This window comes from Coenobita brevimanus, chromosome 91 (genome assembly GCF_032717465.1).
Source record: "Coenobita brevimanus isolate Jiangsu-jjx chromosome 91, ASM3271746v2, whole genome shotgun sequence".
In the NCBI taxonomy this organism is placed as follows: Eukaryota; Metazoa; Arthropoda; class Malacostraca; order Decapoda; family Coenobitidae; genus Coenobita; species Coenobita brevimanus.
In genome coordinates, this window is record NC_137044.1 from 647,409 (window position 1) to 673,224 (window position 25,816).

At 39.8% G+C, this 25,816-nt stretch overlaps 1 protein-coding gene across 3 annotated transcripts in view; it reads right to left on the reverse strand.

The window, feature by feature from the left end:
- Window positions 1-8,734: 8,734 nt before the first annotated feature.
- Window positions 8,735-25,816, reverse strand: part of LOC145411816 (sodium- and chloride-dependent glycine transporter 2-like) — a 151,919-nt gene continuing 134,837 nt past the window's right edge. For all 3 annotated transcript variants that reach the window (XM_080281774.1, XM_080281775.1, XM_080281772.1), the window contains 6 exons: window positions 23,162-23,294; window positions 21,877-21,992; window positions 19,948-20,076; window positions 19,324-19,524; window positions 16,011-16,175; window positions 8,735-8,965 (listed from right to left, as the gene is read on the reverse strand). In XM_080281774.1, the coding sequence (XP_080137900.1) occupies window positions 8,810-8,965; window positions 16,011-16,175; window positions 19,324-19,524; window positions 19,948-20,076; window positions 21,877-21,992; window positions 23,162-23,294 (900 nt within the window). In that variant the 3' untranslated portion in view covers window positions 8,735-8,809. The remainder of the gene's footprint in view (window positions 8,966-16,010; window positions 16,176-19,323; window positions 19,525-19,947; window positions 20,077-21,876; window positions 21,993-23,161; window positions 23,295-25,816) is intronic.

The following is a 25,816-nucleotide window of genomic DNA, read 5'->3' on the forward strand; positions in this document are numbered from 1 at the left end:
GTTGGAACTTGGAACCAGCAGTGATTGGCTGCCACGAAGGCAATAACAAACCATAACAGAAAACGTTCAGTGGTTAACTAATGTATTTTTTTCATGTTTCATTGATTGCACTGTTTATTGCTGTAATCAATCCCATAGAACATACATTTAGTACGTATGGTAAATATCATAAAATATAAAGGAATGCATAAGATATATCACATATATTAAAGTAACACTAGAATGGTACAGAATAGCCAGCCGTTTCATTGAAGGGTATCCCAACATGAGAAGGAAGATCGGTGTCATTGGCATTAAACAAGGAGCCAAACTGAAAACGACATCACATATCCGCCTGACACTAATGCCATGAAAATGAGAAGTCATTCATGAGCTGAATAAAATCACCTTCTTGCAGTTAGATTGTTTAGTGGAGATCCATTTCAGATTATAGATCACACCAAAGATCCACGGTCAGACAATATGCTTTAGAGCCACTGAGAGACAGAAGTGAGAGTTATAAGTACAGTTAAGAAGAGGAGAGAGGTGAAAAGACTAGTATGAAAGAGTAGAAGAGAGTGGATAAGGATTTTGGAAGGAATCTGAGTGTAAGATGGAGAGAATGTAAAAAAAATGTTCTGGAAGGAGGTTAAGAGAGTACGACAGGGTGATGAAGGTAGTAGGAGAATGAAAGCTAAAAATGACAGACTGCTAGTGGAGAAGGGAAAAAAGAGAGCAGACAGAGAGAACACTATAAGGAAATGCTAAGCACAGAGAATGAAGGTAATGGAAGTACAAGAGGCTGTGAAATCACTGGGAGAAGGAGGGAGATGAGAAAGGAGGAAGATCAGTAGTATGGAAGTAATGGAGGCATTGAAGAAAGTCCAAATAGGGAAAGTCCCAGGAACTGATGGAGTGTGTGGTGAAAATCTGAAGTAGAAAGGACATGGAAGATGTGCTGATTGGCTTGGGAGGAAGGTGGAGTCCTGGAGGACTGGAAATCAGGTATACCATAATTATTCCCTTGTATGAATGAAAGGAGGAAAAAGAAATGTATGGTAATCATAGCAGCATTTGTCTTCTTAGCATAGTGGGAAAAGTATATAGAGGGATACTTACTGACAGGGTTAGGGAAATAACAGAGGAATTAGTTGGAGAATGAGGAGGTTTCAGGAAGAGATGAGACTGTATAGATCAGATATTCATCCTGAAGTATTTAGTGGAAGTTTTCAGAGAAAGGAAAGAAACTGTACGCTGCCTTCATGGACTTGGAGAGACCATCATCAACTCACTTGGTGTGGTGCTGCTTACTTCTTCCTTCACCTTCATCATTCTTTTTCTGTGTCTGTCCTCCTCTCTTCCTATTTTTCCCATCTTTCCTGTCACTTTTTAGTACTCTTCTTTCCTTTTCAGGTGGCTTTACATTGAGTGACATGCCTACTGGTTTCCTGTAGGCCAGGAAACCATTTACAGTGCTGGGCAGTAACCATATAACCAGCCCATACTAGTTCCATACATGTCAACAAGTGAGTTGGCAGAGGGTTAGTGCCCCATCCCTGTAAAACATCTAACTCAAAGACAAACAGCCACCCATTATGGGACTGTGGCATTTGACTATAGTCAGATACACAGATAGATATGACAGAGTGGACTGACAAGGAATAAAGAAAGTATTAAAAATACAGTACTGTATATGGAGTAAATGGGAAGCTGTTGAATGCCATGGAGAGTATGTATGAGGACAGTCGAGCTGCTATGTGTGTGGATGGTGAACTGAGTGAATTTTTAAATCTGAATGTTGGATTGAAATATGGATGTATCATGTCTCCATGGTTATTCAATCTGTATATGAATGGAATTAAACAGATACAAGGTAGGGCAGGTGGTGTTGGCGTGGCCCTAATGAGAGGGAGTTCAGTGTTTGGAAGCTTCCTGTTATGTTGTTTGCAGATGATACTGTATTATTAAGTGAAGACAAAGGGGAACTGCAAGGCCTGATGAATGAGTCTGGGAGAGCATTAAAAAAAAATATAAAAAAACCTAAGGGTGAATGTACAGAAGAGTAAAGTTTTGGGCTTCAAGTGGAAAGAAGTCACTGAATGCACAGTGAGACTGGATAGTGAGGAAAAGGGAAATGTGAGTGCTGTGCTTGGGTAATGTGATGAGTAAGGGTGGAAGCTTGGAGGATAAAGTGCTTGACAGGGTACAGCAGGGAAGGAAGGTGGTTGGTTCATTGAAAGCAATGATAAGAAACAGGGAAGTGAACATGGAAGTAAAAAATTTGCTGCATGACAGTATTGTGATCCCAACACTAATGTATGAAAGTGAACCTTGGACCTTGCTGGAAGGACACAAGTCAAGAATGACCGCAGTGGAAACAGTCATGTGAGAGAAGCATGTGGAGTTACATGGAGAGACAGACTGACAAATGAGGAAGTGAAAGTGTTGTGGTGTGGATGTGGATGCAATAGAAAGCATTAGGAGAAATACAATGCGGTGGTTTTACCATGCAGAGAGGATGGAGAGTGAGAGACTAACAAGGAAGGAGGTGGAGGGGGGAGAAGGAGACTGACGATGAGATGAAAGGATGGAGTGAAGATGTATATGAGAGGGGTGGGGGGATGAGTAGGGGAGAGGGTAGCATAATGGCAGGGGACAAGGCAAAACAACAGCAATTTGTTTGTGGCCACTCCTTACAGGATTATGGCATCTGCCCATAGATAGATAGACAGTACAAATTCGACAGTGTTAGATATGATGATTTGTTTCAAATACAGAATGATACTGTGACTAGATATAATGGAATGAAACTCAAAATCAAGAGATGCAGCACTTACATAAGGACAAACTTTTTTTTCTTGCAAGGAAGAAGGAACCAAAGGTTAGAGGCCCCAAAATTGTTCCCTCCATGAAAAAACAAAAAGAAGGTAACAGAGCCAAATTCAAGATCCATTCATTTTGAGATGCCTCGACACACTGCGTTTGAAAGACTGGAGATCATAGGCAGTTGGAACAACAGACAGAGGAAGACAGTCCCAGAGTTGACCTTTTGCATACATGAAGGACTGGGAGTAACAGTTAACTCTTGCATTAGAGAGTTGAACTACTTTCATATTTGCATAATGGAACAATGGCATAGGCTACCAGCAACAATTGTTAGTGCAAAAACTACTAATACCGTATGTTTAAAAATCGGCTAGATGAATATTTTGCACCTATAGGCTACAACTGACTTAGTGTTGTTTATTTCCCGGCTGAAGTGATGCTGACAACTGGGAGATGTTTTATTAATAATGAGAACATTCAGCAAATGTGTAAGCTTTTCTTTTACAGATCTGTACTGTAGAATGCATATTACATAGTGCATACAATGCTGGTTTTTCTACCTAACAGGGTGTTTTTTTTCTATCCTTTTCCTGCCGGTTTAATCGGATGGTGTGGTGGATGGAGAAAAGCCTTCTTGTTTTCTACTCTTTTCTCTTACATGTTAATTAGATCTTAGTAGACTTAGCCTTCTTTCCAGCAGATCACTTCATTGTAGGTCAACAGGCTTCCTGTTATCTGTACTTCCTTTGTACTCCTGTGTACACCATTACATTCACCTAGGGCATCAGATGCCTTAGGACCATCACTGGAAATATGTGGATAATAAAACAGCAGCACCGAGTGTCACTGGGGATCTGGCGTGAAGTTACCAAGACATCAAGTCAGGTATAAAATACATGGTATGGCAAGGCGTGCAGGGCTCTTCCAAAACACTGAGGAGACACCCTTATTATATTTGTGAAAATAACTGCTTCTGTAGATCTACACTTATTACAATTCTTCATCCATCAGGAATGAAATATACCTGTGAGGGAGGAAGACACCTTGGGCCCTTCATTCAGGAGGATGGGAAAAGGGAAACGTTCCCCCAAGTTAGACCTTATTGGATCACATAGCCCTGCTAGGTGACAGGAGGGCATTACCCCTCCCGGCATGGCAGCTACCGGCGTGGCTCAAACTCACGACCCCCCAGTCCCAAGTCCGATGTTCTACCACTGAACCGTCCTGCCCCCAAACCAGGTGGATGGGGTAACCTTGTTTAGGATAAATTCACTCACTTGATGTAGTGCTGCCTACTTCATCCAGAGCATTTATCATTCTTTTTCTGTGCCTGCCCTCCTCTCTTCCTATTTCTCCCATCTTATCTGTCACTTCTTATTGCTTTTCTTTCCTTTACAGGTGGCTTTACATTGAATGACAAGCCAAATGGTTTCCTGTAAGCCAAGAAACCATTTACAACACTGGGTGGTAGCCATATAACCAAACTATACGTGCTCCCTACGTATCAACAACTGGGTTGGTAAAGGGTTAATGTCCCTCCCCGTAAAACTAGTAACTCAAAGTCAAATGGCCACCCCTTACGGGATTATGGTGTCTGGCAATAGATAGATATAAATAGATAGATAAATAGATAGATAGATAGACAGATATAGATAGACAGATATATAGATATATATATCCATCCATCCATCATCTAATCCTGTGTTGTTGCCCCATGAGGAGTATAGGAGCCCGGGGCTATGCAAGTTGGTCCTGACATTGAAGATGAGACCACCCAGCATAGTAAATGGTTTTCTGGTGCACAGGAAACCATTTGGTTTGTCACTCAGTGTAGAGTCACCCATAGGCAGAAGGGAGATGAAGGAAAGGAGGAAATAAAGACACAAGAGGAAGGAAGGAAGGAAGACAGGAATGGGCAGTCACCCAAGAGCAGCACTACATAGAGTGAGTTGATGGTGAGCACCCCCACCTACCACTACAGAGAGAGAGAGAGAGAGAGAGAGAGAGAGAGAAGGCTTGTGAGAAGGATTATAAGGTGTTGTGTGGTAGGTGGGGGCGTTCACCATCCGCTCACTCGATGAAGGGCTGCTGTCGAGTGTCTGCCTTTTCCTCTCCTCCATCCTTCTTTCCTTACATCCTCTTCTGTCTTTTTTTTCTTTCCTTCATTCTTTCCTCGTCCTTCTGCCTACGGGTGACTTTATATATACTGTGTATATATATATATATATATATATATATATATATATATATATATGCAGTAAGATCTCACTATAGTGGACAAATTGGAGCCCAAGCCATTCTGAAAAAAGCGAAATTCCGATAAAAACTACATCCGGACTTCCCTCTGCTAACCCAGACTTTTTCCAATATATCAGACATTAGTCCGGATCACATCAATGGTTTTTAAACTGTTTTCACTACCACTGCAGTACTGTACTGTAATACACCTTCACTACAAGAATCAACAGGTATAATATATATAATAATACTGTACTGTACACTGATAGACATGTCTTTTGTTTACCTTATTGTGGTGAACATAGCTGAAGTAGTCAGGTAGCCCAGACTGCTTCTGGCTTTAACAGACTTTTTCCAATATATAGAAATTTAGTCTGGTAGCTCCTCGATTCCAATAAAAGCGAATTCCGGTCTACTGAAGTCCATTATATCAAGGTCTTACTGGTTATGTGTACAGTATATATATACATAAAACATGCAGTTAGCTTATGTTACCTATGCATCATTCATATTCATGGGAAAGTGTGGATGTGTATTACTGAAGTCAATTTATCACTGCATGTAACTACAGTAAACTCTCAACTATCCGTCATTGCAATATTTGGCGTTGCTGGCTTGGCTAGCAACATCCAGCACTGAAACAAGATGTAACCAGCAGTTCTATGCAATATCTAGTGGTGAGGTGTATCAACTGACTTGTAAGTGGTAGCCAACCGGCACTGTATTACTGTACTTCTATACTGTATCATTATTTTATTGTATTTTATGTTTAGTTTTCATCTTTTACTCATGGGTAAGTTTTTAGAACAGAGGGTAGTAGTAGTAGTAGTTGTTCCCTAGGCAGTCAGGCCGAACAGCCCCGAGCCCCTCAGGAAGGCCATGGCCGAGATCAGGCTTTCCCACAGGGCTCTCAAGGAGTATATGTTGTGTTGCTGGCATAGGTGACTGTGTGCAATGCAGTCTTCCATAGTGTGCTTAATAGTATGGGGTGCTGTGTTACATCCTAGACAGGTGTCAGCAACGGAGTCATCCAGCCTCTTCTGGTAACTTAAGAGGGCTGGATGATGCTCACATCTCAGCCAGACCAGGTGGATCCTGTCCTCAAGAGGGAGATAGGATTCGGAAGGGTGGATATCAGGAGGCCATGCATGCAGCTGTGTGTTGTCTTTAAGTGACTGAATGGAGTGGCAAGTGATTTGCGTATGGATAAGCTTCTGGAAGCTGGTCTGAGGCGGGCGAGGGGAGAGACATGACAGAACTTGAGTATGATATCATGTGCTGGGTGTTGTTTTGATGTTCCTTGGTGTGTGTGGATGTGCTCCCATGTAGTGTAGTGGATGTTGTGGGTTTGTGGAGGCTGCAGCAAGAATGTGGGTGCCTCTCATGTCTAGGTTGAGATGGACAGTACACATTATCCGGCTTGACATTGAATGTTGAGCTGATGGAGAGTACAGTACTATGCAATATCCGGTTTCACGTTTTTTGGTGTAGGGCGAGGCTGAATTAAAACGGATAACTGAGAGTTTACTGTACCTAGACCCAGAGCTCAGCTTTAACTTCTCAATAAACAATGGGGGTTTCATTGTACTGTACATTTATTAACAGACTATTACAGTATGTTACTATATATCACAATTGTAACTGTAGCTAAGCATCTAACACACATCAGTATAACATACATCAGTATTATACAACATCAATAATACTGCAGCTTATAAATCATCACGATTGGTGTTTTACAGTTAGTTTACTATGTACATGAGACTTCCTCTGTCAGCAACTGACTGGCAACAATATTTTGTTGTTAAATTTTTTGTGCCAGATCTATAACTGTACAAGTATGAACCTACTACTGTACTGTACATGTTCACGGTCTATCATCAGGATCTCATTCACAGTTCAACTGAAAAGAAAAAAAAATGGCAACCTTACAGTAAAATATGTCTACCTTACTTTTAGACAACTCTGAAGCTCACGAACAGACTAAAGGTGCCCATACAATAGTGCTGTACATGTAATCATATAGCCTATTGGATCACCACAGTAAGCAACAACTCACTGGGAAAATTTGTACATAAATTTAAAAACTCACATAATTCAAAATGAACAGTAGTACAATATTAGGCTGGGACTTACAATACTGAGTACCTTATGCACTAGACTGTGCAATAAACTGTCAAGATGTTAAATGGTGTATTAACTGCAGTGGTAAAATTGTTTACTTGAAAGCTACAAGGCACATTCATGAATACCAGTACCATACTTGCACTCAAGCTTAATTCAGGAATCAATGTAAATGGGAATTTTTAAAAACAGTAATTGAAATGGTATTTGAAGATTAAAAAAAACTACATGTAAATATAATCTGATCAAAAACATACATATGTAAGTAAAAATACTGTAAGTGACAGTGCACCGTCATATAAAAATATATTAAAACCTATCAGGGTAGTCCATCTTAAACTATCTACAGCAGTAATATAGCAGTATGTACACAGAGAATTATTGACTACACTGGTCATACCTAAATACAAAGCTAAGACAAGCAAACAAGAATGGCCAGAGAGGAGAAATGGACAATGGCTAAAAATCAAGATAAATAACATATATAATGCTTAATTTTACCTACAGTATGTGCTGTACAATATATTCTATTCTATTTACTTTCTTAATAAAAAAAGAAGGCAATCTACATATGAAAGGAATGCTTCATCTGATCCCATAGATAGCAGTGTAAAAATAAAATAGATATAAAAATATGCTGTTATTCTAACCAAGTTCTTTCCAGTTTTGTGAGATAAATCTAAGGCAATGAAATGCTAGATAGAAACTTGACTAATACATTAATGAGGAAGGTCCTCTCTCTGGGCATTCTGTTCTGGCCTCTTAGTACTTGGAATGACCTGACAACTGGACGGAAGAGTGTGACTGTCTGACAGGCCAAATTATGATGCCTTAAAGCTTGTTTGGCTGTCCAGAGTGTCTATTAAATGTGATTTTCCACAAAAACTAATGACTTAAAAAATTGCTTTTCTCTAAAATGGCAATCCATATTCAGTGCTGCATTATCCTGTTTTACTGTATGTTGTTCTCAAATGATATACTGTACTACATAACTTAAGACTGAACTAACTTCTAAGTTAATGTCTTGATGTGGTGAGCTCGTGATGCCTGGCAGACAAAACATATAGGAGGGGAATTTCTTTTTCTCCTTTTGCTTGGTGACAAAAATGAAAGACATTCGTCGGAAGAACTCATTCATTCATTCAACATTCACTCCTTTAGACGACGATACTTACACATACCTATGTTAAAAATAAGGATGACTATAATGGCAAGCACACTTTATCATCATTATACTGTATTACAGCTGATAAACTAACATATCTGTGTTCCATATTTAATTCCCATACAAATTCATGACTGATTCATGTTTTTTTTTTTTTAACATGTCTCTTATTACTGTATACAGGATATAAGCACATGCTGGAGTTTTACCTTTCCTATCCTGTAATATAAATTCACATAATTTTATGTCAAATGTAAACATCTTGCAACAAGGAAGACAACATACCAGAGTGCATCTGTATCTATAATGTTTACTTGTTATACTATTTTTACTTTAGCTAAATATGATTGATAAAAATAATAAAGTAATCACTTCAACTGAAAAGAAGTGAATAGCAAATTTTAAAAAATGAGAATATATATCATATATTGACAGAATAATTAAAAAGTAAGAAGAATTTCCACTTGTTTCTTTAAGCTACTGGGGATAATACTGAGCATCCATGGCCGGATTGTCAATGCCAAACTTAGTCTCGCCTAAGCTAAAGTTGGACTGAGCAGCAAGCAGTTCTCTTCGTGCCTCAGGGCATCCAGGACCCCAGTCTGATGCAGGTTTAAATAGCTTCTTGATTTTCTGAAAACATATGATATATCATAAGTTTCTGATGCTAGAATGAAATTAGGGGAATTTAAGAATTTAATAATGAAAAAAGGAAAGAAGGAAAAAAGAAAGTTGTGCAATTTGTAAAACAAAATGTGCAAGCTATCTTATCTCCATGGCAGTCTGGGTAGACAAAAGTTGTCAGGGGAACAAATGAAGAACTGTTAGGATGAAGAACTATTAGATGGTGGTGAGACCACAGCAGCACTGTATATAAGCAATGACTATCACCATTTTAACTTTATTTGCCACACTTATAAAGACTGAAGAGACCTAGAGCAAGTACAAATTTTGAGCTTCCCAAAGACCATTACCAGAGGAGAATACAAGACTCTGGTACAACTTCTCTTCCTCCTGTGCTACAGGAGGTAAGAGATGGCTTGCAATACTGTACAACTGTTGAGTGGGGGGTCTGCCACCTACTGTAACCTGTAAGGAATACTAATTATTTTTTTATAGCAAGCACAAGATTTACTGTATACTGTAATGCACATTATCGTGGAAAGATATCTCAGTCTTGCACAAAAAGCAAAACATGGTACACAGGAACTAGTGTAGATTCTCAGTGTGTGAAATTAATTTGAATACAGGAGTAAACTGGGAAGGGGAAAAAAAAAAGGCAGTATTTTTTGCAAAACCAAAAACCCACTTCACTTGCAGCAACTTGGAGGGATCCTGACAGAGGCAGCAAGTCACTAACATCACGATCAGGCATTTCATATGCTGATGGAGTAATCAACTCAGACTCAGACAGCTGAGAAGTGGGTGCATTACTTCTTGTTTCCAGGTCCTCAAAAGGCATGGCAACCTTCATCTAGGGTCAACAATATTCTATCCTTTCATTCAAATCAAGAAGCACATTATATAGCTCCCATGCTTCCAATTGTTGGGATGCTGAGAGCACAGCATCCATTTGTTACACCCCTCAACTTACCTACATTCCAAGCCCACTCTGAATCCTTCAGGTGTTTTATTTCCTTCAAACTTGCTTTTCACATTAGATCTGGTCATTACTGGGATATATAAAAGATGGGGATGAACTACATCATCTGTTAAAAAACAGCTCCCATGGACAACCTTCTCTAAAATCTCAGGATAATGTTTCCATTACCATTATGAACAACAGTGGACTCAGGACTAATCCCTGATGTACCCTCCTTAATCTTAATTTCTTCACTGTAAGTTTCATTTATTCTGAAGCTACTTCTAACATTTGCAAATAAGCACCATGGTATAACCACAACAACCATCCATTCCTCAGCTCTCAGTCTCCTCCTTGCCCATCTTACCTCTTTCCTTGGGACTTGGTCAAAAGCTTTTCTGTCCACAAAATCACAGTTCAATTTCTTATCTCTAGCTAAGCACTTCTACAGCTATCTAACTATGAGTATAGTATCTATGGTTTCTTATCCTGAATAAGACCAAATTGCTCAATATTTACACTTTCCTTTATTACTTCGTTTGTTATTTTTTCCACAACATTCATTACATGATCCATCAGTTTCAAACATTTATAATTTCCTTGGTCTAATGCTTTACCCTTACCCTTACAGCAGCTCGCAAAGTAGCAAGACATCACACAATCACAGTCATGTACTACTGTGTTTACAAGGTTGGTTATAACTTCAATATTTGGTTCACTACAAGCCTTCAACATTTCAGTCACAATACCAGATGGCTGTGTTGCTTTACAACAGAAGAAAGTACTGTACATAACTATACTAGTAATGCAACAGGTACTGTATATACATTGATGGGAGGGGCTAAACCCACAGCATTCATAGGCAACCTGTTTTAGGATGCCTACGATTTATGACTGCCTGTGGCTAAGACTTAGGTATCTCAAAACAGGTACTGTTTGTACACTGATGGCAGGGGCTAAACCCACAACATCCACAGGCAACCTGTTTTGGGATGCCTAGGATTTATGACGGCATGTGGCTAAGACCTACGTATCTCTGATGAACCCTTCTTGTGGGTTATGTGGGCTGAAGTGCTATGTACTATCTCACAGTCTCATCACAACCTTCTCTCGAACAAGAAGTTGGGTTGCAAATAATTCATGATCAAGAACACACTTCAAAAAGAAATATATGCTAATGTATAGTGCTATCCCACTTGAGTGTTACTCTCCTGGAGTATCAGTTTATCATATATCATATTTCTTGACATATAAAATGGTGCACTGTGTAAGACACTCAAATTTTTTAAGGAAAAGTTTTAAATTCCTAACCAAAAGTCACGAAAGCCTTAGCCTGATATAGCCACAGTCACACAAATGCACACTCACCTTTCAGTATCTTCATTCAGTAAACTCCATCAGTCAATAATTTCATTGCAGTAAACTCTCAATTATCTGTCATTGCAATAACTGGCTCAACACAATATCAGATGCTTTTTTGCTTGGCTCCATTAAAGCAATATCCAGCATTAAAACGGGAAGCAACAAGTGGTCCTAAGCAGTATCCTGCAGCGAGGCATATCATCCAGCTCAGATGCAGGAGCTAACCAGCATCTGGGAAAACCCTGCAACACGCCAGCCAATCTGAATGTGTTGCGGGAGCGGCCCATTCAGTGTGCTGAGTCTACCATCGCTCTAATTCTCTCCCATGGATCTCATCTAGTGAAGATGACGTATCTGTGCACTCTGCTCTTGTAACCACAAGGTGGCAAAACCCCGGTGCTATGACTTACTCCGTGACCCCCCATGCCTCACTTGTTGTTGGTGCAAAGCTTGTGGTCACTCTTTGTCTCATGTCAAAGTGGTCTATTATGATTCTGGAATTACTGTACACGTGGTGTCTAGACCATACAGGATTAAGTGCACTGTACTGAATGGTGTACAACTCTACCCTCCACTATGTACTGTATTAACGTACTGTATGAATACCGTACTGTATTTTATACTTAATTTTCAGCATTCACTCATAGGAAAATTTTTAGGAAAGAGGGCTGAGACGGACAGTAACATATTATGTGGCTCAACACCGAATATCAAGTCGATGGTGGGGTACTATGCAATATCCAGCGTTCTGCAATAACCGGCATGGGAGTTGGCTAAATTAAGCTGGATAATTGAGAGTTTACCTTATTACTAAGTAAAAGAACTAAAATACAGTAGTGAAAGCCTGTACCACAGTCATACATATAAAAACTACAAATAACTTCTGTCCATCCTTCTGCTTCTTTACTGAGTTTGAGCCAAGTGGTTTGTATACACATATTCAACTCTCAGTATCTCTATACAATACTAGTCATCAGTCTGCTATATAAAAGTGAAACTCAGTAACATGGTCATACATATGTACACCAGCAAGTGCTTCTGTCCACCCTTCTACTGAGTTGAGCTTGACCCAACTGGGTTTGTCCTCAAGTCACTTGACTGCATGTAAAATATAAGCATGACTCATGCAAAGAGAATACAAAATTACAAAAAAAATAAAGGCCAATAAAGAGTTACAAACACTTGTTCATCCAAAAATTCCATGCTTGCACTGATGGCTTTCAGTTATATTCACCTGGTGGCAGCATTGTCTGTGTAAAAACAAATTTATGGTTATCCTTGATATTTTTCCTATATCTTCCATGTAAACGTTCAAGTGCATCTTACTTTGCTTTAGTTAACTTTTTTTACGTATATTCTACCAATGACAGGCAGCGTACAAGATAACTGCCTGTGTATGTTGCTGCTTTGAATAGGGTCAGTGCTAACTCCAGTCTAACCTCACGACATTCATCTTTGAAGATGTATGGGGACTTTTCAGTATATTTTATGTCTTACACACCAAAAAATTTGGTATTGTAACAACCAAAATGAAACTTAACAAATTAATCACTAGTCTGGATGGGATTGGAACTCGGGCCCCCGCATTCCACATGCACATACGTTACCACTGAGCAAAACAGAGGATCCCTCCTTTGGCTATGAGCAATGTGGGCATTTATAGACCCCATTACAGTAATCAAATGCATACGATGATATGTATAGAATGATATCACAATACTGTGTGACACTTGGCTGAGAGGACACAGTAGTAATGTATTCCTTACTCCAATAACAGTGAGTCCCTAATGGAAACAAAACATATGACTAGAATACACAGAACAGTATATGGGTAAATAAGTACCCGTATCTCCTCAGTCATCAAAACATGGCACTAGGTGTAGGTTCACTATTTGCCCAAATGCATTTCTAAGCATTCATGATATCATTACCCCTCTTGAGGACATTGGAAGTGAACAGAGTGACAACATGCTGACCCAGTAATGAGGTATAGCAGTAGTGCTAATGCAATCTGATGGATTTATATATGACAAAATAGGAATAAAGTGTCTGTGTACTTCTAGACGTGGCCTCAGATCTAAAGGTTCCATCACCAGTTGCTTTAAGCATGTGTCCAGACCTGTTGTGGAAGCTTGAGTGTTCATCTGTGGATTCAAGACTAATACCTGTTCTTGGAGTGGATCTGTGTGCTGTAGATACTGTGAGATGGATGAAGCCAGACACAAAGAATAAGGTCTATGAGTATCACAGAGTTTCCACTCTGAGGGGGTTTAAGGAGTTGCATGCTGATGCTCTCTCTTGTTTGTCCTTACAAATGCCAGAATTGAAAGTACTGGGATAGAACTGTGATTAACAACAAACTGAAGGAGGTCAAGGTGAAATTTTACTAACACTAATGACACTTCTGAACATTTATGACACTCTCAGCTTTGTTGGTGACTCTCTGATGAAGGACTGGAAATAAGGCTACACCATGTGGTACTGGAGTTGCTGATTGTGGTTTAAAACTTGCATGTATGGAGCCTGCCGATGTTGATGATCCTAACTATGGTTTTCCTGCCTAATGTAAATGCTCAAATATAGAGAACTAAGAACCCTTTGAACAAGGGGGGTAGGTCTCCTTCCAGGATAAGGTAGAAATTCTACAAGTTTGCATCACCTGTGCTGTGCCAACTCAGTAACTACAGTGATGCTTGATCTGTGCAAGGACAAGCTATCGGGGTAGGGTGAGGTGGTACACGGTCGTGGTGGCTAAGGGGTCAGCATCACTGACTGTGAAGCTGCTGGCCCATTAGCACCAGAGTTTGAATCCTGCTACAGCCAGCTGGCGTCACTTGACTCAGGCGTCCATCCACTTATGGGATGGTAGATAAAATGAGTACCTAAGGTAACACCTAGGGGAGGAGACTGTGGTAACCTGGATGAGGCAGTGGCCTTGTATCCCAAGATATTGGGTGAAAACATGCCACAAGCTCAAAAGCATTAGTTATGGAAATGAGCTCCACAGCATCTGCTCCCACCTTTACCTTTACCTTGAGGTGGTACATGTGTCTTCTAAGTCATGGACTGTCAAGTCATGGATGGATGTACAGTATCCATGGGGATGGACCCAATGGTATTTCCACCTTAAAGGGGAGATGAGGGGAATGAGGGATGAAAGTCAGTATCTATGATTATCAACACTAAAATGTTTCATAAGGTGAGGTGGCATACAGCCATATCAAAGTCCAAAAACTACCAATAAATAATGAAGAGTATGCCAAAACACAGCACAAAAAGCTCTTAACACTTACATGAAGACTTGAGCAGTTGTGTGATAGAGAGGGACACCATAGTAGAACACAAGAGGAACCTGGACATTACCAAACAATGTGCTCCTAGATTACTGACAAATATAGTCATGGCAGCCACATCATACAGCTAAATTTGAAAAAGCAGAAAAGACATCAACAACCCTGGGGAAAGGCTGCCATTTCTTGTAAGTGATACATTTTATCTGGAGACAAGATGCAAATCACCCTCTCCTCACCTCTCTGTGTCTTTGATAATTCCTCCCATCAACATTTATCATGCCTGAGTGCTATCATTATTAGACTGATAGCTCTTCCATAGGATACCTCTAAAAAGGAAGGTTTGTGTGAAAATTAAACCGAGATCCTAATTTTTTTTAAAACAAAAATCCCTGATGTATAGTATACCTATACATCATGATCATCATCATTTCAATCTCTTTTCCCACATAAGGATAGGGTGAAGATTAAGGGTTATTAACTCGGGAGGTAAAGAGCATATAAGGGACTTATTTATGATTCAGTTGGTTGTTGACTCAGGAGATGTAGTGGGTAAATCAGTGGTTGATTTTGGGTGCTGTGGACATTTTCTTAATTTTATAAATATATCTCAAATTAATGAACATGGATATAACCAAATTTTGGCGCCTGGTGGTTTAGTGGGTAATTATTGTGCTCCAATCGGATTGAGCCAGTGAAGGTTTATATCCAAGGGGTGGTTGGGGTTTACTGATCACGTAAGGCCACTCAGGGATGAGTGAGGTTTGTCACTTTCATCTTAAATATCAGCCAACTGCCTAGCCCCGGGCTCCTACGCTCTTCATGGGGCAACATAGGAATGGATGATGGATGTGATAATTATGGGATATGCCAGGAACCCTCTTACATCACAGGATCTGCTGTTATATTAGAAGAGATGTGAGTAGCACAAAGAACATAGTTTCCTCTTATGATGCCATTCAGTTAGAGGAAAAAAGGATAATGCATAATAATTACTAAATCAAAGTTAGAATGTAATGACAACAATTAGAATGTACAGTAAAATATTTCTTTTGTCAAAAATAAATATACAGGTACAGTAAAAGTCCTCCAATCCGAATGCCAATAATTTGAATATCCCAATACTCCGAATTTTTCAAGGCAAAATTTTTCTAATTTTTCTAATCTGTTTTTGAAATTTTCTGGGCTTTATCTAAGGATTTATCTGGCTTGGACTTGCTCTTGGATTTGGATCTACCTGCCTGCAACTATTCAGCTACACTTCCGTGCATTTCCCATGTCTAAAACAATAACTCATAAAATTTTAAGTGTTTATTTAATGATCAGATACATATTCCTAATGTTTTCAAAGGTCCCTCCCAATAGTCCGAAAGATCCTCAGTCCCCTGCCATTCAGATTGCAAGGCTTTTACTGTAAATACCAATCCAAAACAGCCAGTCTTACCCCTGTGACAAGCATCTTAAAACTGTAGATTATGAAGACAATGGGAATCATGCCCACTGAGACAGCTGCCAGGAACCAGCCAATGGCAATGCCCCAGTCTGGGTATCCCACCTTGCCATCGTATTTTGGATCCTCCCAGGTCACCACAGAATACACAAAAAGCACCTGTGAAGTTGGAGCAGGTAAGATTCAGAAGTTAAAACTCAACACTCAAGAAGACAAGAATTATGCATGTAATAATTTAACCTGTAGATTGTGAGCCACAGCTCAGACTGGGTAGTGTCACATTGCGAGCCACAGCTCAAGTTGTGCTAACCTTCCAGTGGCCGTGCATCACTGTTAACTACTCCACCCCTACGCAAACTAACGCATGGCACTAAGCACAGACGGAGAGACAGCGATTTTTTCTTTTAGCATCTGGCAATAGATAGATAGATAGACAGATGATGCCCTGGATGTTATCTTCAAGTTTATACAAAAAAAAATAATAATAATAATAATTTTTCACTACACTCCTACGCAAACTTACACATGGTGCTATGCAAAGATGGAGAGAAAGAGAGTTTTTTTTTCTCACCAGATGATGCCCTCGATGTTTATATTCAAGTTTATAATAAACAAAACCTTTTTTTTTTTTTTCATTTTTTGCACGTCACGGGGTGGGATAAAAAAAAAAAAAAAGATAACTGCACAATCCACGGTTTAAGTTAATCCAATCAGACGGATCATATGATCTGTGTATTTATTCTTACAATTTACAAAGAATATTATTCAGCTTAAGAATAATTCTTTGAAATGGAGGGGTCAAAGTAACCCTCTCACTGCTAGACACCATGCCAATGCTGGATGAAGTTGTGTGGAGGTAGAAAGAATAAACTAAGAAAATCTATCGACAGCCAGATGCAATAATCCCCTAAGAGGTGGCCACTTGTCTTTGATTTAGTGGTTTTACAGGGAATTGGATGATGGATTGATGGATGCATGGCACCAATCCTCCTCCAATCCACTTGTTGACACATAGACAGCATGTGTGGGTTGGTTATATGGTAACCACTCAACATTGTAAATGGTTTCCTGGCTTACAGAGAACCATACAAGTTGTCATTCAGTGTAATGCCACCTGAAAAGGAAAGTCATCATCATCATCATCATCATCATCATATCATCATCATCATCATCCAGACCTCCTTTCCCACCCTATGACAGGGTGAGGAGTAGCAATGTCCAGACAGCCCAAATCTGCCCAATCCAATGGGTCACGCTTCCATTCACTCATCATTCATGCCTCCGGAATCCTGGCTCTATTGGATACGCCAAAAACATTCACCACGTTTTGTAGCTTCACATAAACATATCCAATAGAGTCACTCCAGATGCTGCCATGTTAAAAAGGGGTGCCAAAACCCTGATCATGCACTACTCACAACATTCATCCAGCCAGCTCGATCTCTTGTCAGTTCCCTAGCCTCACCGACTTCCAAACCTCTCTTCCTCACACACTCGTCCACCATATCCCTCCACCTTCTCCTTGGCGTACCTCGCCTCCTCCCGCCTTCAAATTTGCTCAGATATACCTTTTTCACCACTCTATTGTTATAAATTCTCTCCACATGATCATACCATCTCGGTACACTCTCTTTGATTCTGTTGTTCACAGACTTCCTCACTCCACATCTTTCACATTATTTCATATCCAATATACCCTCTGTACTCCACATACATTCCTCAGCAGTCCCATCTCCACTGCTCTTACTCCTGACTTTTCATTTTCATGCCACACCATAGTCCATTAGTTAAAGTTGGCACTAACACTCCTTCATGTAAGCCTTGTGCAGCTGCAACACTCAGGCCTCTGTTTCTTATCAAGGCCTTCATTGCACCAGTTACTTTTCTTCCTTGTGTCACTCTACTATCCACTTCTTTTGCACATTTTCCTCTCTTTTCTATCATTGTACCCAGGTATTTGAAGAATGGTCAATTACAGTGGTTAAGGTAATGTACGAGAGTGCTAGCACCCAGGCAAGGGTGAGCGAATGTCTGTGACAAATTTTCTGTGAACAATGGTGTGCATTAGGGGACAGTTGTAAGCCCCTTAATATTCATCACTGTGCTTGAAGCTTTCCCACCTGACTTCAGAACTGGACTTCCATGGAAGGTGGTGCATGATGATGACCTTGTGTTGATCACAGAGACTTAGAGGGTAGCAGAAGAAAGATTTAGGAAGTGGAGAGATGGAACAGGGTACAAAGGTCCAAGAGTAAGTTTTAAAAAACACAGCTGATGATATCTTGAGCATGTGGCAGTACTGTCACAGCAGAAGGAGTATGGCCATGTGCAGTTTGCCACAATGATGTGGGAAGTAATTCCACTTTGTGCAGTGTTTGTGGTAAGTGGGTTCACAAGAGATGTAGTGGTATTAGAGGTAGGCTGCAAAATAATGTTGATTTTGAGTGTGCAGTATGAAAAGGGGATGATTCAGAGAAAATGAGAGAGAGGTGGGAAAGGATTAATCTTGCTTGAGTCTCTTGAGTGTCCAGAAGTACTAATATTTGGGAGACATATGTGCTGGAGGTGGGGCTGGAGCTAGCTTGGTAGCAAGGGTAAGGAGTAGTTGGGAAATGTTTTGGGAAATGTTGCCTCTCCTGATATTAAGAGGGTTCTCCCTCTGTTGTAAGGGGTCCTTGTATGCAGCATGTATTTGGAATGTCATGCTGGATAGTAGTGAATCTTGGGTAGTAAATGAGGAGGATATTTTAGGCTCAAATGTACAGAGATGATAATGAGCTGATGGATGTGTAATGCATCTTTGAATGACAAGCCTGGGAGGTTTATGACTGCAAAATGAGGAGCTGAGGAAGAGTGGGACTTGAATGTATTAGCATTGTGATGAGAAGGGGTAGACTGACATGGTTTGGGCATGTGTAAAGGATGGAGGATGACAGCTACATGCAGAGGTGAGAGGTAGGAATGTTGAGAGTAAAGGTGCGAGAGGTAGACCTTAAAAAGACTTGGGACAAGGTCATAAAGTGTGACCTCTGGGATAAGAGACTGAATAGAGAGGCTGTGATATCAAGCAGTAAGGAAAACCACCATTAGGCGACCAAGACTGACACATGCAAGAATGTTGGAGCCTTTATAAATGAAACAAAATAAATATGGTATCATACAGGGATATGTGAATATGTTGTTGGTGATAATACACTTGAGTGTTGTTACAGAGTTGCAGTATACTATGCAAGAAACTTTCAAGCCTGGGAAAATTTCCATACCTATAACTGTATACAGTTTTGCACACAGGAAGAAGGATACTTACTATCAACATGACTGGAGCAATGAAGACCCAGCAAACCTTCCAGAACATAGAAGGAGAGTAGTTAAGCATGAATTTAAGATCCTCACTGAAGCGCTGCACCCCATACACCCAGTGTAGTGCCACCAGCTCAAAGATGGCAATCAGCAGGACACCAATGCCACCTCCAAAGTTGTCAATCAGGTAGAAGATATACTGACCCATCTGCATTTGCACAAAAACATACAATTAGCTGGATGAGAAATTATTAATGAAATTCAGTGAATAACTAATGAATTTAAATGAAGTTTTTACTGGAAAAACTGCATGAGAAAGAATAAAAGCACATATCTATGGCAACTGTGAATGACCATCATTATTAGTAATAAGGTACCATTATTAAAGAAAACAGTAACTGTGAGTGACCATCATCATTAGTAACATGGTACTGTAATTAAAGTGAATAAATCAAAGTGAAATATGAAGTGAGTATATCAAAGTGAAATATAAAGTGAGTATATCAAAGTGAAATATAAAATGAGTATATCAAAGTGAAATATAAAATGAGTATATCAAGGTGAAATCAACAGTATAATATATTAAGTACTTTTAGGCTAAACAAAATGGTAGTAGGCAGCTGAGTCTTACTGTGGCACAGAGTGGGATACCCATGAGGAAGCAGGAAATACAAACTAGGGCAGTCAACAGCAGTTTGTGGCTGCGTAACCGTGGGAATGTGTCGTAGAACCCGGTAAGAACTGTCTCCAGGAGAGCAAACTGGAGATGAAATGGATTATTCCCTCTATCAGCTGCTATACATGAAGTGTTAAATCACCTGGCATCATTTTAATACCATTCAGCTTTCTGTATTTATCATTATCTCACGTGCAATCACATAAAGTAAGGTGTGCTAACTCATAAAACACATGTCATGATGAAACCAAAGTTACTGGCAAGTACAAAGGCCAGAAATAAAAAATTCTGATTTTATACAGTATCATCTCCTATACCTACTCCCTCCCAAGATGTTATGCCTGACCTATTCATTATGAGAATTCTACAAATTTGTATTAACCCTTTGAGGTTCTGACAACGCGATTTCGCATCATCATAAATCCAACTGTTGAGATACTGATAACTAATTCGAGTCATACAGAACAATATATACACTATATGTACTGTACTTTTTTGCATGTTTTCCATCTCCTATCTGGCTTTATTCCACATACACTATCCTGTTTATCCTTTTCCAACTATTTGTTTTTACAGTGATGAGTACATCAGATAGATATGCATAATAAATAGGATTTTACCATGAATAATATCAATATTACCAGATGCATATTTGCTTTATCACTTTACTTTCTCTCTCTCTGTGAAAGCTAACTTAAATTGCCATAACCTATATATCAATAAAAAGGGAATTTACTGTAGACTGACACAGTGCCATCAAATTTCACTTAACTCTAATACTTTTTTTTTTTACAAATATTTTTCTAGAGAAGGGTGTACGATTTTTCCTTTCGGCTAACTTCTACTCATCCTATTGGCCTTTTAGCATTTGTATTTACATTTTTCAACCATACTACCATAAAGAACAACTATCCAGCTTTATAACAGTATCACATTCGTGGCCGATTAAGTACAAATATTGCTGCACGACAGCATGCTGTATGTGCGCCCGGCAGAATCTGGCACAGACACAATCAGTGGAGGGCCAAGAATCTCAGAGGGTTAATTCATCCAGAAGTAGCTATAATAAAATTACACAATAAAATGTGGCTTGGTTACTGAAATACAGCATTCATAAAATACAAGGTACAGTATATGTGCAGGTGGGCAGCAAGGAGTGGGGGGGGGGGGATTTACTCTTAAAAACTGAAAGACTTCAGTCTTCCCACAAGACTGTTGGGTATACAGTACACAGTTGCAAAACAAAAGGCAGCTTAGTGACTGAGCTATAGTATCTATAAAATAGGATTCATCATGAAGGAAGAGGAGGGACCAAGAAAATCAAGACTTTTGTCTTCAACATAGATCTAATGTATGAGCCAAGCTGCAGATTTAAAGGTGGCTTGGTTACTGAAATATGGCATCCACAATTTGTGTTATGCTGAGGGGTTGGGGGAGCATAAATCAACAGAGGGAATATAAATCAATTGGCTTCATGTCCACCATGAGCATACCGTGTATGCAAAAGTTCCCAACCACAGGTGGCCACAGACTTTAAGATATGCCATCCAGAAGTTGTGATGTATGGCACCAGAACTCTGATCAACGGTTTGTCACTAAAACCACTGTATCTTTCCATACACTGGGGGATACAATTAACAAGCACATTGGACCATTATAATTTCTCTCCAGCTCACACAAGTGTCAAGATGATTCCCCACTAACTACTATGCCTGTCTGTGGAGGCCAAAGGCAACAGTGTAACATTTCCCTGTGTGTTAACCATGACTAAATTACCGTGTGAAAGCAATTAAATATTTAATGTTATTCAAAACGTACAGGAATGAATGCAAAACAGCTACCCATTTTACTGATACTGTATAACACTAATTGGTCTCAACCTACCTCAGAGTCAAGGCCAAGTGTGAACAACATGAAGAAGAACAGGACAGACCATAACTGAGGGATAGGCAGGGTGCGAGAGATGGCTTCAGGATATGCAATAAATGCAAGGCCAGGACCTGAAAAAACTCCGACTCAGCAGCTTTTGGCTAAATTTACACATAATGCCTATTATCTCCCATGTTACATTATCTTTCACATCATTACAGTATATATCACCTTAATATGGTAGTAGTAACAGCCAATTCCATATTACCCACTGTGAGGTGCAATGGCCTGAGGTTAAGCTCCAGCATTCCAGTACATTTAACCTCTTCAGCCAGAGTGTGCCATTTTTATTTTATTTTTGCTGCCACTAGACAATTGTATTCATTTTAGAAATGGCTGCATATACCCTGATCCCACCATTTCATAAACATTTATATGAAATTCAGAAACATTATCTACAGATAATAAAAACAAAATACATTATATATCACCATTAAGAAGGGGATAAGGGTAAATGGCCTGTCTACTCCTCTTGCTGGTAATACATGATCAACTAAGACCACTGCTATTACAGTACCATATCTAACTTCTTTGTACAATACAGTAATCCATCCACCCCTCCCTAATGTATGTTACTCCATCTATATGGTGTTCATACCTGGACTGCATTTTTATAGCTATCATTTGTATCCTCCAGTACGTTAAATTATACCTTATTTAATAATCAGGCACTGAGATGAATAAAATACAAGTACCTCAGTGTCTCTGTAGCAGAGAAGGGGTTGATAAACATAACTTTTTAACATGAACTGATAGGATTTCTCTTAGGTGAACAACAATGTTATTCAGCAAAAATATCTGAGTCCACAGTACATGAAAAAAGAAAAAAGAAATTAAGTAAAATCCATGATTATGTACATATGTGGGCACTTAATGGACATGAAAAAAAAGGAAAAAAAAGAAAAAAAAAGAAAAAAAAAAGAAAAGAAAAGAAAAAAAAAAAAGGACCCTTTTTATCTAGTATCCCATTACAGTATGCTGGTGATAAATTCAACCTTGGTTCCTACCATATCATTCAATATTAACAAGGTGTTTTACATATTTTCTTCTTAAATTAGATATATTTTATGTGATACAAGGAAGGTCAGCTTATTTTAATGCCTATGGTGGGCACAATCATCATACTTCATACTTTAATATACTGTTACCTATTCTAATACTAAACTGGACTACCACCTCAGTAGGAGACACCAGAGGTGACAGTGTGACAAAAAGAATACAGCAGAAATCATCAACCTACCACTGGCTGCCAAATTCCTGATGTCAATTCCCAGGTCATGTGACATGGCACCCAGCACAGAGAAAATGGCAATTGAAGCGATGAGTGATGTGATGAAGTCCAACGAAGACACAATGAAGGCATCAATGTGAACCTGCCAAGAATAATAACTGCACTACAGAATCTGTTCATGAACATAAGCAAAAAATCATTAGTGGGTGGGTCCTTGAAGTTAAGGTGCAGGAAGCGAAAGACTCTATAACCTATGTATTTGTGTTCCTACATCACCAACACAAGTCTTTACAGTATATTCATATACATAACAAGTAAATAAACAGTAATGGAACAGCTTTTCCAGTCCCCTGTCAGGGTAAAACAAAAATTTATGTCTATGGTTAAAGTTAAGTTTGCTAGTTCACAGAGGTGAGAATCTATTCTCTGTCACCTGCATTCTGTGCATATGGTTTACTATCAAATTCAGTACTTTTCTGTTTCGCAACACAGAAGGTGGAGGGATATGGTGGAGGGATATGATGGACGAGTGTGTGAGGAAGAGAGGTTTGGAAGTCGGTGAGGCTAGGGGACTGACAAGAGTTCGAGCTGGCTGGATGCATATTGTGAGGAGAAGCGCATCATCAGGGATTTGGCACCCCATTTAACATGACAGTGTCTGGACTGACTCTATCGGATATGTTTAAGTGAAGCTACAGAATGTGGTGAATGATTTTGGCATACCAGATAGAGCCAAGATTCCAGGGGCTTGAATGGTGAGTGAACAGAAGCGTGGCCCACTGAACTGGGTAAATTTGGGCTGTATGGACATTGCTACTCCTCACCCTGCCCTAGGGTGGAAAGGAAGTCAAGGTAATGCTGATGATGGAAGTGGTCATGGCATAGATGAGGTCATGGCGCAGAAGTGGTCATGGCGTAGAAGTGGTCATGGCGTAGAGGTGGTCATGGAGTAGAGGTGGTCATGGCGTAGAAGTGTTCATGGCATAGTAGTGGCTATGGCGTAGAAGTGGCCTTGGTGTTGAAGTGGTCTTGGCGTAGAAGTGGTCTTGGGGTAGAAGTGGTCTTGGTGTTGAAGTGGCCATGGCACAGAAGTGGTCTTAGTGTTGAAGTGGTCTTGGCATAGAGTTGGTCTTGGTGTTGAAATGGTCCTGGTGTAGGAGAGTTTGTGTATAAGTGGTCTTGGTGTAGACATGGTTTTGGCACAGAAGTTTTCCTGGGATTGATAAGACTTTGAGAGTGAGGTGGTTTTGATACTGAAGCGGCTTAGTGATGAAATGACTTGGCGATGAAGTGGCTTCTGTTAACGTGGCTTAGCAATGATGTGGCTTGATTGGTCAGTTGGTTGAAAGCCTTGACTGAGGAAGGGTTGAGGTCAATGGGAGGGCCTTAAACTATTCATGCCAGGAAAATGAATGTCTAACCTGACAACAGTGGGAAAACAAAAACCAAGAGAAACACAGAAATATCAAGAAGAGAGGTAAGATAGAAGAGGACTGGACAGTACGGAGAAAAAGCTGGAGATAAAATGGCCCTTTTTATTCACCTCCTCTGACAAGTAGAGATACTACTAGGAAAGTATTCATTCCCCCACTCCCGAGAGCATAATTCTCGTTGAACAAATGTAAGATTCTGTCCATGTGTTTTTGCCAGCTCAAGATACACCATAGCACAAAGGGTCAAGATGCAATGTTGCCAACACTGCAGTTTACCCAACCAATTGGGCTGCATCTGAAGAGTACCCCGGATCTAAAAAGATGTTGCCAGTACTTGCTTCATTTTGGGCTACTTTTGAAAAGTCATACCACAGAGCTGAAAGGTTGTCTCAACCTTGGACAGTTTTATGGCTCAGATACTGAGAGTTTTCAGCTGTATAAAGAAATCCTGGACTGTAAGATACTTATGAAAAGCCATCCAAATGTTCAAGTATCAAAGGCTGAGGTCCTACTGAAGTGTACTGTTCAGCAGGAGATGGAAATGTTTTTCCAAACTCAAGAGTCGCTGTTCAGATAATGGTCACTGTTGTAATTTCAATTTCCAGTTGTGAGAAATCTTCTGGCATGCTGAAACTGATCTTACCAAAGGGTGTGGGAAGTAACTCCATCTTGTACAGGGTTTGTGAAAAGTAGGTGCATAAGAGATGTACCGGTATTAGCGGTAAGCTGTGAAATAATGCTAATTTCATGTGTGTGGTGTGTTGGGGTGAGCATGAGATTGAGAGGAGTGAAAATATTCATCTTGCTGGAGTCTCTTGAGTGCGCAAGAGTTTAGTTATTTGGGAGACATGTTATGTCTTGGAGGTGAGGCTGGAGATAGAATTGAGGCTAGAGTAAGGAGTGGTTGGAGGAAGTTCAGGGAGCTGTTGCACACCATGACAATGAGAAGGCTCTCCCTTAGGAATCCTTGTATGTGGAATGTGTTAGGAGTGTAATGCTGTACAGTCATGAAATCTTGGCAGTAACAGAAGAGGATATTTGTAGGCTCAAATGTACAGAAATGACAATGATCAGATGGATGTGTAGTGTCTCCCTGAATCTGAGGCCTGGGGGAGCTAGGATTGCAATTGAAAAGTTGAAAGGATGGATGGAACTTGAATGTACTGGTGCTGTAATGAGGAAGGATAGATTGAGATGGTTTGGACATACTGAGAGAATGGAAGATGACAAC